Below are 15,179 nucleotides of genomic sequence, written 5' to 3'. Positions count from 1 at the left end.
TGCACTACACTATTGTGTTGTGACAATGCTGTCACAGTAAACTGCATCAGCAAACCTGCAGTTGTACCAATCATTTACATGCACATTTCTGAATGATATCTTTTCCATGACATAGTGTATCCCTGAGGCTTTTTTTCAGCCCCTTTTGGACATGCTGCTTCATACAGGGGTTTTTCCTTTTACATAATTTAACTAATCATAAAACCGGTATTCTGCAACTAAATGTTCCCACTGGCCATCAAGCAAATCTCAAGTGAAAAAAAGGACAATTTCTGCTACCGAGTTTTTAACTCACTGGAATTGCAGTTCAGGACATCACAGCAGGGTCATTTAAAGGCATTTCTCCATTGTCACTCCCTACAAAAGTTTATTATGTCAGGTAACAAATACATTTCAAGTTATTCACCTGCATCAATTTTATGAACATTTTACTTGTTACTATGTTTTTGTTTCTGTATGTATCTTCTGCATCCCCCTGTTTTATTTCCTCACACATTCCTTTTTTATATTACATTTAATTATATTATGTGTGTTGGTTTTCTTTTGTATTTCATTTCTATAAAACTATACACATGACCTGTATGTCTATATTTTAGCCCCAACCCTCCCTCTGTGTGTTTTCAAGAATCTCTTCATAAAGCCAGCTCTGTGTAAACTCCTGACTCTTGTCCATCAGCTGGAACAGTCGAAGATACTCCTCTGGATATACATGGCCTGTCAATATGTCCTCTGGCATGCGCATCTCCGATAACAACTTACTCCCACTATCTGGAGACCAGAGACTAGAAAAACACAAGAGAGGGAGAATAAACAAGTTAAGAAAACAGCCTATGATACGACTATACAGTAGTATGGATGCACTTAGTGGAAGACTTTCAGACACACAAAAAGCAATTCTTTGATGCAACTTGTGCAATGTTTTAACCACAGGTGTGTTTTTGTGTGTGTGTGTGTGTGTGTGTGTGTGTGTGTGTGTGTGTGTGTGTGTGTGTGCGTTTCTTACTTAAGCCTGTCAATGAGCTTGACCTTTCTCTTTGCCAGACACTGTTTAACCATCATCAGCAGAGTTGAAGCATTAGAAGGAGTTAGGCCGGCAGAGAAGAGATCAGCCCGCGGACGCAGACGCACAAGGCACAGGTGGTCATTGGGAAGCTGAGGGGAGAAAGGGACAGAGGGGGGGGACATATTGTATAGACAATTCCAAACAACATTACATTGCTGTTTTCGAATCTGCTCTCTTCCTTACCTTGCCCTTAGCGGCAGGTACACTCTGTCTGGAAGACCTCACAAATGACTCCCAGGGCTCCTGCACAGACAGATAAGGAGGTTGACAACTAGAAGACTCTATCAGATGTACCCTCTTTAAACTGTCACATGCTCTTCTTTTTTCTTTTTTCTTAAAAATACTAATACAACTATATACATTTCAACCTTACTGGTTTTAATACATACGTTACTCTCCCTCATACCGTACCTTGTGCAATAGTTCAATATCACAGGCCATCTGCCAGAGGACACTGAAGGCTCTATAGTGCATCATTTCACCTGGACGTGACACCAGTTTCTGTTGGAGAAATAACTGTTAAATATTTTATAAAAGGTTTGTATAAATTACCAGACACAAGTCACCCTCAGCTTCAAGCAGTGACTGTGTTTTTAGCATCTATATGGCAATTTTCAGGGCAGATCACCAAAGCGGATGATTATACCTACAGGTGCAGCATTAAAGGTCCCATAGAATAATTTTTTTTTTAACATTAATCTGTGTTCCTCCAGCCTGACCTATGGTCCCCCATTGGCTAGAAATGGAGATAGTTGTAAACCGAGTCCTGGGTATCCTGCTCTGCCTGTGGCAAAATGTAAGCTAAGATGGTCCGATATGGAACCTTGCCTCTTATGAGGTCAGAAGGAGCAAGGTTACCTCCCCTTTCTCTGCTTTGCCCGCCCACAGAATATGGCCCACTAATGAGAGAGAGATGTCATGGCTTTCAAACGAGCAAAGTGGCAGTTGATCAAATAACATTCCACTGGAATTGGACTTCGTACGATTTCATGTGACAAATGTAAATTAATTGATTATTTTGCCCCTAATGAAAACAAAGAAGCACAAGCATGGGTGTAACCTACTCTACCTACCCACCCACCCACACCCACACACGTTAAAATAGTCTTTTTCTTTTACCAGGTATTCCTTCTCGCTTATGAAGAGGTTGAGCTCTACTCTCCCATATCTGTAGACAGACAGCCGTTCAAACAAGGCGTAAACCATCTTCAGCAGCATGCCACGCTCATTACGCAGGGGCAGGATACCCACCACCTTCACCGGGATGTCTAGAGAGACCCACACACACATGAAAACATCACCAAAACGCACACTTCAGAGAGATGGAACACTATACAATGCACAGTGTCATTCAGTAAATGTGATGTGCCAATATATTTGAATTGCTTTTATTGTTTCTACCTTTGTTTGTAAATTGACTTTGCTTATTAAAGTTCTTTATAAATAAAATGCATTATTATTATTTATTTATTTTAATCTGAACAACAACCTGTGAGTTGCCAACAAAATCCCACCAGTCAAGCGCTTTAGGTATATACTGTATGTTTAAGTTTAGTATAACACTTATGTACTTAGTGTATGAAGAAGGTGGGATCGTTTTGCACCCAGAGGCTCAACTAAAGGAACAAAAAAAACTCTGCGTGTATGTATGAAAAATTGAATATGCAACATAGCAGCAGTGTCTTTTTCTCACCATCAGTCCAGTTAGCCTCTGATATCCCCAGGTCAGTGAACAGTTTGTCGGTGAACATGACAGGGGCTTTAAGGTTTCCACTGCCAATGGGGTCTAGTTTAAAGTAGTCACAGTGAACTACTTCCAACTGACAATCAAGACGACTTTCCAACTCCTACAACATAAAAACATAATTTATTTTTCTAACTGCTAGAGTAGACCTAAGAACTGGTTAATCTATGTGTGAGGATACAACAAGTTGTTTGATGTGTAGGGGATGTTTGTTACCTGTAGATCATGAAGGAAGAACCTATCCCCCTCAAGAGCCACAACTCTCTGAGCTCCAGCATTTAGCAGTGTCCTAGTCAACACCCCGGGACCTATGAAAGACAGACACATACACAGAACATCAATTCATTTTTGTTTCAGGGACAAGTATGATATAATGTGCACAAACTTATAAATCATAAAAAACACTTTTTTCTCTATTGCACCCAAGTAAAAAATAAATTGTTTAGTTTGCCAATGTTTATGCCAAATCACATGGCTTTCACTCTCCATTCGGCGTTGGATGCACTGGCATCTTTTTATTTATAAGGCAGTATTAGGACTTCTTCCTCCTTATCTGAACACTTATATCCTCCCGAGGTCTGCAGGGACATATCACCTGCGCTCACAGGATCTGGTTTTATTGACAGTCCCTAAAGCCCGCACTGACTTTGGCAAAAAGGCTTTCAATTTTGCAGCCCCATCTGCATGGAATCAGCTTCAAAATGAACTCCAGTTGAAGGAGTGGGTCTCATTTTATTCTTTTAAAGGCTTGTTAAAGGACCTTGCAGAAGGGCAGTCTGTATGTCACTGTTTTTAAATTGATTTAGGACTCTGGTTTTTTATGATGACATTGTTGTTTGATTATGAGTGAAAGTGTGTTTATGTATTTACATGTAAGTGTCTCTGTCTATCTGAAACGTGCTGCTGCCACTTGCCAGGACACTCTTGTAAAAGAGATTTTTAATCTCAAGGAGTTTTTTTATCCTGGTTAATTAAAGGTTTGAATGAATGAAAACATGGAAGTTACACATCAAACAAAGTTGCAGAAGAACAAATACTCATACATTAAGTCAACCTCCATGTTTCGCACTGACTTGTTGTCTGACTGTTGTAAAAATGCATACCTGGGTTACATTCGAAGATAACTGCTTTAGTATCCTCAGGTCCTAAATGCTGTGCTACCAGTTTAGCCAGGTCTGGGTCCACTATGAAGTGTCGGATTACTTTACAGGCCAGAGCACGGCGTACATTCTCCTCTACCTCACCAAGGTCCAGGAAGTCATACCGGCACAGAGGACGACATTGGCCCTGGAGAAAGAATAAAATAAACATAGAGAGTGAAACTATTTATATCATATGTGACAAAAGCTTACAGTGTTTTGGGAACCACGGACAATCTTTGACTCTTGTACATTTTATAGGGGTGGAATGGTCCAGTCACGGTTCGGTTTGTACCTCGGTTCAGAAATCACAGTGAAAAGAAAAGCTAAACAATAATGCAGAAGGCTATTTTTTTTACTGTGCATGTCTCAGGTTGTACCACCTAGTGTCATACAGTACCTCCCCTGAGCTAGCTGTAACAGCCTGAAGTGTGTAAAGTAAGATGTAAACAGTAACCAATAAGTACCCCACATCCTCTACAGACTACATCTGTAACTTGTGAACAAAATAAGATAATCAGCTTTAAAACTCTTTTTTATTAAAGTTACATAAAATAATAACAAAAACACACATGTGGGTGATGGCGTTGGATATGCATTAGCATGTTAGATGTATTTCCACTCACGTACCCAGCAACGGCTGAGCAACGGGTCAGAGCAGGTCTGTGCACTTCAACAATCAAGTTTAATGATCCCATGACATGGTGCTCTTTGGAGGCTTTTATACAGACCTCAATGGTCCCCCAATACTATATCTGAAGTCTCTATCCCAAAATTCAGCCTTGGTACAGAATTACAGCCACTAGAGCCAGTCCCACAATGAGCTTTCCTTAGTATGTGCCATTTCTGAGTCTGTAGCTTTTAGGGAGGAGAAGGGGGGGGGGGATCTTATGACCTTAAAAGGAGCAAGATTCCAGATCGGCGCATCGGAGCTTTCAATTTCCCAAACGCAAGACAAGGATACCCAGGGATCGGTCTACACCTATCCCCATTTCTAGTCACTGGAGGACCATAAACAGACTGGGGGAGCCCATATTAATGTTAAAAAAAACTCTTACACTGAAATTGGATGCCATGGGACCTTTAAGACAGAATATCAGACCATAATGATGAAAAGAAAGCTGATACTAGAGCAGACTCAACCACACAACCAACAGAAATTAATTAAAATGTGTAATAGCTGAACTATATGTCAAAACACACATCATGTACCTACCACACAAAAAATGCCAGTTACTAAATTCCTTAAAAGTGAAAATGTCCCTATCATTTTACATTAATAGGTACAAAAAAACATGGGTAGTGTATCTTATTAGAACTTTACATACACCACTCGCAGTGGAAGACTAGTATCTAGAATCAAGCAAAGCTACAGACAACTGCCTACCTGAACAGCCACAGCAGACAGGTTCCTGTGTGTGAGTGCTGAAGAGGGGGATGTCCTCTCCGCACAGGGCTGTTGGGAGCTTGGACCAAGTGTGGGCCGACCAGGACCCGAAGACAGAGAGTCCAAGCTGTAGGCCCTTCTATGAAGCACAGGAGCCCCGGGGACACAGATGCCAAAATGACCCACAGGGGCCAACACTGCGTTGTTCAAACAACATCTACTTCTGATGGTCGGGCAGCAAGCAGAGCGCATCATCACCTCCACCACTCTACACATCTGGATGGACATGGTGGACCAGTTGACCTTTAACTACAGAGGAGGAAGGGGGCGGGAGATTGGGGGACCTCTTCACGAGGTCATTGTCTAGAGAGAATGGGGAAGGAAAGGGACAAGGGATGATTAGAGGAATAAGAGACATTCAAGTGTCACTAACTTAGATTTGAACATATTGTATCATTAAATGACACTTGTGTGACTCTCTAAAGTTCAAGAATTCTCGCTCAAAAACTATTCTAGTAACGTTAGCTAACCCGGAGTTTAACTAAATGTACGTATTTAAAGGATAGATACAACTATAAATGACAGACTTTAAATGGCTATTAAGTTTATATCGTAATACAAAAACAATCGTGTGCCAACGTGAATACAATGTGTTCTTCTAGCACGTGGGAAAATAACGTTAAACGTTTTCATCCCAACTGATGGCTTAACCCTATTGGCCTTACTGGAGAGGTATTCACTGTCCTTCACTCCGTAAATTTACAGACTACGGCCATCAGCTCACCAAAGATCCACACAATAAAATCGTAGACAATTTGTTACACAAAGGCGATAAACAGTTTGATTACGCTTACATATCCAAGTTGTTAGCCGACTCGGTAGCCTAGTGCTAACGTCGCAAAATACAACTAAATGCATTTTTATGTCGTTTCATCTAGAGAACCACAGACATACCTTATTGAAGAATATCTTATTACGTTATATATCCATATCTAAAGACATCAGTGTTTTATAGTTGGTGTTTGTCGGTCTGTTTGTTGGTAAAACTGCATGACATTGAGAAGTCAGTAGCCCGACCCCCAAGTTGTATATGCAATTCTCGTGGCGCTGCAGAATCATCGCGCTTTTGATTTTCGTCATTAACAGGCGACTATTGCGAGGACCAATCAGAAACTCGAGGAAGTTGTCACGCTATCTAAAATAAACAAATAAACGACATCTCTATTACTAGGAATATAGAATTTTTTATTATTATTATGCTTACAAATACACATTTAACGAAACGTATTTATATTTAATTGTTAAGTGTTAACTGTTAAAAACTACGGCTTTTTAAAAATATCTGTTAGCATATTAGCATGATGCTGCTACGGAAGTAGATACAAAAGCGCTGTCAAAACTGCACGCAGCCACTGTCAGTCTGTGAGGTGAAGGTATCGTATACCTAATTTGCAGTCACTATGGCGCGTGTTGAAACATCATCTAGTAGGCCATACCACATGGTTATCTTCGGAGCCTCTGGGTTTACGGGACAGTTTGTGGTGGAGGAGGTGGCCCGGACCGTGTCCGAGGGTCCGAAAGGGAACTTGAAGTGGGCCGTGGCGGGCCGGAGCAAGCAGAAGCTGGAAAAAGTTCTGGAGCAGGCCGCCGGAGTCCTCAGTATGTATCTGAATAATCCCATTAGCTGCCACAGGGATAGCTTCTCAATTAATCTGTTTAATTGACTTAGTGTCATGCAAGTATATCTTCGTTAGTGAGCCAAGCTGCATGTTTATTCTGATTTTTTCAAGAATATTGTAGCTATTTCTTAGGCCAGGGGAAATTGCATAACTCCGATTCAGGATGACTAATCTTTTGATCGCTGGCAGTGATTAGTTTACGTGACTTTGATCCTAAACTCTGACGGGGAACTCTAAAGTGCAAATGAGGTTGCAAAAAATGTTAACCACTTAGTTTAAGCTATTATTATTAAAGATGAATATGATAAAAGTATTATTATGATTATATTATTATTAAGGGTTGCAATTAATAATGCACCAACAATAATTATTCAATCAATCTTTTACATTATTAAATTAGTTAAAATTGTCTGTCTACAAGGATGTATCTTCATTTGTTTCCCATGTACAATCCCCTCTGATGTCAGCACACACAATCTGTCAAGTTCACTAGTGCAGTCAATCAATCTTTTATCCCACAACCCCCAAAAAGTTATTTGCACATTTAAAGACGCTTATATAGTCTAGGTTTTGCAAATTCTTTCCTCTTTAGTCCACTTATGTGTAGCACATAAAGAAGTGTCATCCAACATACATTATTATTGCTCTCTTAGTCTATGTGTTGTTCCTCTTTTACACAGATATACAGTACTCGCATACACGCACCTGGGAATCATAAATATTTTAATTATGTGAACTGTGAAGACTGATCTGTCTGTCTGTCTGTCTGTCTGTCTGCAGGTAAGCCCGAGCTGAGGTCAGAGGTGGACATCATTGTGGCAGATGTAGAAGAACCAGACTCCCTGGCAGCCATGTGCAAACAGGCTGTGGTTGTTCTTAACTGTGTGGGGCCTGTAAGTAGATAATTTCAAAGAAATGTGTGCACCTATGATTACTTGTCTTTAACACAGAAAACCTGCTCCATCTCATGATACTCGTGAACTATAGCATGGCATCAGTGTAGCTCAACATGCTCTCGCTCTCGCTCTCTCCCTCGCTCTCGCTCTCACACACACACATACATACATACATACACACACACACACACACACACACACATATAGACAGAGCAGCCTTCATTTACACAAAGGAGGCTACTGACTTACAGCACACAATAAGTCGTATTGTGTTAAAGTCAGAATGAAAAGTAGGTTTCCAGCACTGCTTTGCATCCTATACATCATTTAGTTTCTTCCAGTGCAGTAACTGTCACTGTTGCACACAGCAGCACCTTGCGAACTGGGTTGAAATAGAGGCACACAGTTGAAGATGGACCATCTTGTCTTTTTTTTTTTAAGTTTCAGTGTTTTTAGTTCGACAATACAAAGCCACTCAACTTTTCCTGTATTTGTACAAATGTAATAAGTCTGGTATTACCAAGGTGAAAGACTACGTAGTATTCTGTAAATAACTTATCTTGCATGATATTCTTGAAGGAACAGGAATAAGGAGTTTCACATGGGAAGAATGTACCTCTCTCGGCCAGTTGGTTTGTTCAATATAACCAAATATAAGTCAGCCGTGTATCCAAAATCAAATGAAGATTACTATTAAAGGCCACAAACAAAAAGCCGATTTATAAGAGAATCACTTGACTCATATTAAACATGCACTGTGTATCTGAAATACATAACAGCACAATGAACAAGGAGAACAGGATTTGCCTTGAGAGCTGGATTCTGCTAGCCTGGAAATCCAGACCCAAATTCGAAAGATTAAGGGTCTGGCATCGAGTAATGTAAGTTGCCCATCTCCAGAGGCGGCACCAAGCATGCATTTGAAAACCGTATGCAATTGGATAACACTACAACCAATCACAACAACACATGGGGTGATGAATCCAGAGCCCCATACGCTTAGCTGCCAGCGGAGCTAGCTGGTAGATTAAACCGTTGTCATCTGTTTAGCTCGTCTCTGGCTCATCTATATCAGATACAACAATGTAATTGGTGCAGCTCGGCTACAAGGATATTGTTTATGAGCAATATTACTCGATGCCACAGTAACTCGCTGAGCAAATTCAAATTGTGCTCCTGCGAGAACTCTGGATTTCCAGGGTAGGATTCTGCAGCTTGTTGCTGCACTGGTAACATTGGGGCGCCTGTGTGACTCCAGATCTGGGGGGATATGGTGAGCATATAGACACTGGCAGTTTGTGGTAGAAAAAAGAAAGTATTAAGAAATGTTATTTATTAATAAGCATGAAAGACCTTGTGATGTCCAGTTGCCTGGGTGATTTGCAACAGAAGAAATGGGTTTTGACCGTTTTATGACATGGTTACCCAGGACATTATAGATATTTAAGCTAAGATTTAGTAAAATGTCTTTTAAGATCTTGGTCTGACGTTGTTAATGCATGCTGGATAAATTGCTTCTCTGATATCAGATTTGTGTTGAATAAACCTCGTCATATAAGTCGACGCAGTCTGATCGAGTTTTACTCTTTTACTAATCAAAAAGAAGATTGAAAAGAAGTGCAATTTCTCGTGCGTGCGTATTTGTGTGATTTGGGAATCGTCCATTGGAAGATGGAGGAATTCTAATGGTGCATGCATTAATTTGCATGCATTAATTTGTGCATGCATTATTTAGCTATTTTAATTACATATTTAATTTAATTTAACGTCACTCATTTACACTGGAATATTGTTTTTCTTTACCATTGCAACCGCATTTTACGAAACCTTTTATTTGATCTCACTTACATTCAGCCATATTTTCTGCTCACTGTCTGCTGTTTGCTTGTTTTGTGTTTACTTGTGTATTTGTTTGTTTTTTCTCTTATTGTAGAAAAGGCTGCTTCTGTAATAAGCAAATTTCCCCGCTGTGGGATGAAGAAAGTCTAATCTTATGTAATCTATCTCTGTGTATGTATAGTACAGGTTCTATGGCGAGCCAATGGTCAAAGCCTGTGTGGAGAATGGAGCCCATCATATTGACATTAGTGGGGAGCCTCAGGTATGCCCACAGTGCTGTGTTGCTACAGGGCAGTAGCTGCCTTATAATTAAACCTGTGTTGTCCTGTGTTTAATGTTTTTTGTCCTTTCCTTTTGTTTGCCTCAAATATTACACTAAGGAACACAATAGATGCTTCTAATTTGATAATGCATTTTAAGTAAAGCTGTCAGAATTTTGCCCTCCTATCCCTTCTTCACCATGTATTCCTGTCTCAAAGACCCTGTTTTCCTCTTAACTCAAACATATATAAAATACATTAAAAACTCAAAGTATAGATGAAATGCTATACACTATTCAGTCAAATTGCTAAGTAAGAATTGAAATCCTCTATCGCTACCTGCATGTTGTCAGATGTGCTGTGTTTCATGCTATAGCCTGTTGGATGACATAATCTCTAACTTGGCTGCATGACAGCGGTTTTCCCTCACGGGCGGTGGAATTCCCTCGGTCGGCACTCTGACAGCCTAACTTAAGGTGTATTTCTGTTTTAAATGTGTTTCTGTCTGGCTGTATCCAGTTTCTGGAGAGCATGCAGTTGAACTACAACAGCCAGGCAGCTGACAAAGGTGTTTACGTCATAGGGAGCTGTGGATTTGACTCCATACCTGCGGATATGGGAGTCCTCTACACCAGGGACCAGTTCAAGGGTATGCACTCGATGACATGCACAAAACACACCAATACATTATATGAATATGAACCCCCACACTGATATGCAATGGTTGTTCTACTCACTTTCTTTCTGTTACTATTAATGATTATTTACAATGCCATATTAGCCTCTGACCTGTGTGTGTCCATGTCCGCTGACTGCAGGTACGCTGACTGCAGTGGAGAGCTTCCTGACTATCGGCTCAGGAGAGGATGTATGTACCACTAATTTCCCATAAGTCCAAGCAGTGGGCCAGCTTGTCTTCCCCATTTCTGAACACTCATTTCTTATATGTGTGTGGTATTTCATATATATATATTTGTCTCCTTATCTCAAATGTGTCTTGTTTTTCCTTTTTCCTCCACATTTGCTGTGTACCTTCTAATCTTCCTCTATCAGGGCGGATGTATCCATGATGGCACGTGGCAGTCAGCCATCTACGGTTTTTCTGACAGCCAGAAGCTCCAGAGTCTCAGGAGGAAGTTTAATCACAAACCTCTCCCTACTGTTGGATCTAAGCTTAGACGCAGGTATGTAAAGTAAAAAAGGCCTTTTAGCTCTTTTTTTTTAAAATTAAATGAATTCACATTCTGTACTTTTAATTAATGGCAATATCAAAGCCATATACCTTGTTGATTTGCTAACCATGTTGAGATAAGGATTGGAACATACTTTTTCACAGAAACGAGGACTGGATTTTTTCTCTCATCTCTTACATTGGGGTCCTGTTAGGAATAAAGCATCTTTAAAACCATGTAGTGGCAACACTTTTTCTAAACTACCTCAAACATCTCTTTGGTGTTTTGGTTACAATTTCTTGTTACTTATCAGTTGGCATGAAGGCTGATACGATATAATGTATATGTGATCAAATGGTAACAGACAGTAATATTGGTCTGCTGAGAACGGTGCACACATTTGGACATGTGTTTGGTACAGGGTAAACATTTTGTCCCAGGGTTAAATCCCACAATCCTTCAATATAAACAAGAGCCATATATTACAGGTTGCCCCACACATTATCAAATGTTTTCTTAGCATGTATTTCTTTGTTTGTGTATTTGTAGGGGAACTTTGTTCTTCAGTAATGAGATCCAGCAGTACACGGTGCCGTTCATGGGCTCCGATCCCTCGGTTGTGAAGAGAACTCAGCGCTTCCTGGTGGACGAGTATCAGGCCAAACCGGTCAGTCTTTAATTTCAGTGTTTTCTATTAGCACTCCTTTTGTGTTCATTTGCATTTGTAATGATTATCTTGTAAAAGCAATTGTTAATAGAGTTCTTGTAGAGAAGTATCATGGAGACTGTAGCAGTGTCTCTAATAATATGTCCTAGTACCACAGATGGGACCAATTCTGAATTAAGCTTTTGGGACAAAGCTGGTTTAACTGGGCTGTGTCAGGATTTTCCTATCCAGTAAACATGTTTATCTGGAAAAGCTGCGTCTAGTGACAAACCTGCTAGACAAACATTTAGATCTTTTGACAACAATCATTTGATGGTTTATGTCCCTCTCCAATTTTGAGGGTGTAACCATAAGTCAAGAAAATCAGCCTCACCCATATTTTTATAATGTGTTTATTAATTCTTACTTATGAGGTTAATTACGGTATCCTTGAACTCTTCAACAGTGCTGTATGCAGATTAAGATGACACCAACATGGATGCAGCCACATATATATTATTGCCTCTGCTATGTTTGTCCAGCATCAAAATAATTATTAAAATGATTGTTAACTTTAGGTTCAGTATGGAGCGTATGCAGGAATAGGAGGTATTAGCAACATTATCAAGCTGATGTTTGCTGGCATGATGTTCTGGTTCTTGGTAAAGTTCAGTTTTGGACGCAACCTACTCATCAAGGTAAACGAACATTGCATGACATGGTTCAATTCACATTTCACAGCTGACTATAACAGAATAATCTACCTATTAGTGAAACAAAGAAGTCAGGGTGAAATGTTCAGGGACTTATCTCTGTCTGTTGTTTTGTACCCACCACTCAGCACCCAGAGTTCTTCTCCTTTGGACTCTTCTCCAAGGCTGGACCAACTAGAAAGCAGGTAAAGTGCCGACTGAACAAAAAATTAGAGGTTGCTACACTCTGTGTTGGTTGTGTTCATGCAATTGCCAAAAAGAAATCCATTTAGTTTAGGTAGTAAGGTATGCTAAGAAGAAGATGTTCTGTATCTATGTGTGTATTAGATGGAGGCTTCATCCTTCCAGTTTGCTTTCTATGGAGTGGGCTACACAGAGGGACAGGACCCCTCCCAGGGAAAACCTAATGCCAAGATCCGCACACTGGTGCAGGGACCAGGTAACTAAGAATCCTAGTATAATGCAAGGTTTTGTAACCTCACGTCAAAACGTGAAAACTGCTCTCAAGTAATCAACCATGTTAGTTGTATTCAATACCTGTTTCTATCCAGGCCGGGTAACTAGACAAATTAACCCAGGGACCCAGTACCCAGTCTGGCGTGTTCAAAGTCTTCCTCACTGTGTCTAATGGCTGTTTAATTGTCTTTTCTGTATTACTTAGAATGTGGATATGTGGCCACGCCCATCGCCATGGTACAGGCTGCTCTAACAATCCTCAATGAACCCGCAGCCTTGCCCAAGACGTGAGTTAAAATCACAACTCAAATCTACTGCCTGACCTGGAAAGGACTTTACACACAAATTCAAATATTGACCAACATGAACTTTAACATATTTTGTCACTTTCCACAATTTCTTTGCTCCTGCAAAGCCAATCTCTATTTATTGGTACAATTATCCCAAATGAGCCAATGGGGGACTTGATAGCTGGGCCCCACATTTAGATTATTTAAATGGATCCGGTCCAGTCCACAAGTTGTAAACTCCATGTCCATGTAAACTGACACTTACCCTAAATCCCCCAGGAATTGGGTGATTGATAATCAAAACCTATTGGCAATTTAACGTGTTTTTATGTGGTTTATTTTAATCGACTAAAAACAGAAGATTGTGGTACTTTGAAATAAAATAACCGTGTAAAAGTTCTCAGTCACGTGATAAAATCACTGAGACGTGGGTATGAAACATTAACTTTTATCCTTCATTTCCAGGGGAGGAGTTTATACTCCAGGAGCTGCTTTTGCAAAAACCACACTGACGGACCGCCTCAACAAACATGGCATCCAATTCTCAGTCGTCTAAAGTTTAACCCCCTACCTGATGCCGTACTCCAGGTTTTTCTCAGCACTTACTCATTAATATGCATTATAACAACCGTGAAGCTTCCTATTTTGATGAGCGCTGTTTCATTCCAAGATCCTTGACTAGAGATGACGTGCTCTTTCATATTGTGTTCTAACACCCTTTTTGATTGTACTTTTTGAATTTATCTTTGTAATTTGTTCAGAAACGTGCTTGTCTCCCTTCTGCTTGAATTTACTATTGAGGGCATGAGCCTCCCTAAAAGGGTCTAAAATAGTCCATGTGTACTATTAACCTTCTGCTTGTTAGATTAATGGCACATCTGCAGCAGACTTTCCCAGCCAAGGACTGTAAAACCAGTTAAGTGTAAATGGGTTTAACATGGCCTTCATTAACCTAATTCTTGCTAATGAAAGAAGAATTTTGATTGATTCACTTTATATAATTGTAAATCATATTTGTACCTAGTTGGACAGAAATAGTTTATAAAAGTCTCTCTCTATCAAATTGCTCTATCAGGCCATGGAGAGAGAGAGAGAGAGAGAGAGAGAGAAAATGTGTAGAATGCACTCTTTTCATACCAAAGAAGGGTTGGTGGAATTTTGCACAGAAATGAACCATGTAGTAATGACACTAGCACACCTTCGTGATGCCGTGTATGTTGTAATTACTTACATAGCAATGGATAGCGAGACAACAAATCGCACGTTCTCTTGACGACCCTTGGTTATTAAATGGCAACCGTATCGCAGGCTGATAGATTCATAGTAATGCATGTAATGATCCTGGACAATATTACCCCCTGACAGGATTGAGGATTAGTGAAACAATTTGAAATCCATGATACAAATGTAGCAACCTATTTAAAAAAAAAAAATGGTCAGCTATAACTGTAAGAATTTCTACAATCTTTATAAGTGTTGTCCTTGTGACATACAGTAGCTTAGTGTGTGTGTGCACGTGTACTTACATGTTTGCTGTCCTTGGCCGGTTAGCTTAAATTTGGATGGCTTTGTTTTTGACAGTTAATAGTTTGACTATCACTTAATCATCCTACTGTCTTGAATCTTTTCTTTGTAGCTGATTGTTGCAATTCACCTATAGCCTCGTAAGAAAATGCATCCAGTTTTTCTTGCACAAAACTGTGTGAGTTACTCCATGTGACTGAAGCGATCCTCTCTGCTGTTTTGTTAACAAGCGTGTGTTTTTTGAAGAAGTTTGTTGCTCCTGTGGACTGGAATTGTTTCCCCCCCCCCCCCCCCCACAATTGACAATGTTGACTTCAGTCCTTGTTTTTCTTGTTAAGCATTATGTGCATGTTTTGCTGTGCTTTGTTGTA

General features: G+C 40.0%; 2 protein-coding genes across 3 annotated transcripts; one reads left to right on the top strand and one right to left on the bottom strand.

Annotated features, from left to right (window-relative positions):
* Positions 1 to 157: 157 nt before the first annotated feature.
* On the bottom strand, positions 158 to 6,470 carry tfb2m (transcription factor B2, mitochondrial). Of its 2 annotated transcripts, none has more exons than XM_034871689.1 (10): positions 6,288 to 6,470; positions 5,334 to 5,696; positions 3,911 to 4,094; positions 3,024 to 3,115; positions 2,757 to 2,910; positions 2,183 to 2,331; positions 1,475 to 1,564; positions 1,247 to 1,306; positions 1,004 to 1,152; positions 158 to 782 (listed from the first exon to the last, which is right to left on the bottom strand). In XM_034871689.1, the coding sequence occupies exons 2-10, from the start codon at positions 5,619 to 5,621 to the stop codon at positions 593 to 595; spliced, it is 1,356 nt and encodes a 451-aa protein (XP_034727580.1). In that variant the 5' UTR covers positions 5,622 to 5,696; positions 6,288 to 6,470; the 3' UTR covers positions 158 to 592. The 2 variants fall into 2 exon arrangements, with proteins under 2 accessions (XP_034727580.1, XP_034727589.1); XM_034871698.1 differs by lacking the exon at positions 6,288 to 6,470 and adding an exon at positions 6,188 to 6,258.
* Positions 6,471 to 6,706: 236 nt separating this feature from the next.
* On the top strand, positions 6,707 to 13,870 carry LOC117944668 (saccharopine dehydrogenase-like oxidoreductase). The gene is made up of 12 exons (XM_034871710.1): positions 6,707 to 6,992; positions 7,793 to 7,905; positions 9,929 to 10,009; positions 10,527 to 10,656; positions 10,826 to 10,875; positions 11,061 to 11,191; positions 11,729 to 11,846; positions 12,404 to 12,523; positions 12,667 to 12,723; positions 12,866 to 12,977; positions 13,200 to 13,281; positions 13,750 to 13,870. The coding sequence occupies exons 1-12, from the start codon at positions 6,794 to 6,796 to the stop codon at positions 13,838 to 13,840; spliced, it is 1,284 nt and encodes a 427-aa protein (XP_034727601.1). The 5' UTR covers positions 6,707 to 6,793; the 3' UTR covers positions 13,841 to 13,870.
* The last annotated feature ends 1,309 nt before the right edge of the window (positions 13,871 to 15,179 follow it).

The sequence above is a fragment of the Etheostoma cragini genome, chromosome 1 (assembly GCF_013103735.1).
Source record: "Etheostoma cragini isolate CJK2018 chromosome 1, CSU_Ecrag_1.0, whole genome shotgun sequence".
Lineage (NCBI taxonomy): Eukaryota > Metazoa > Chordata > Actinopteri > Perciformes > Percidae > Etheostoma > Etheostoma cragini.
This window is presented reverse-complemented; position numbering and strand designations above follow the sequence as displayed.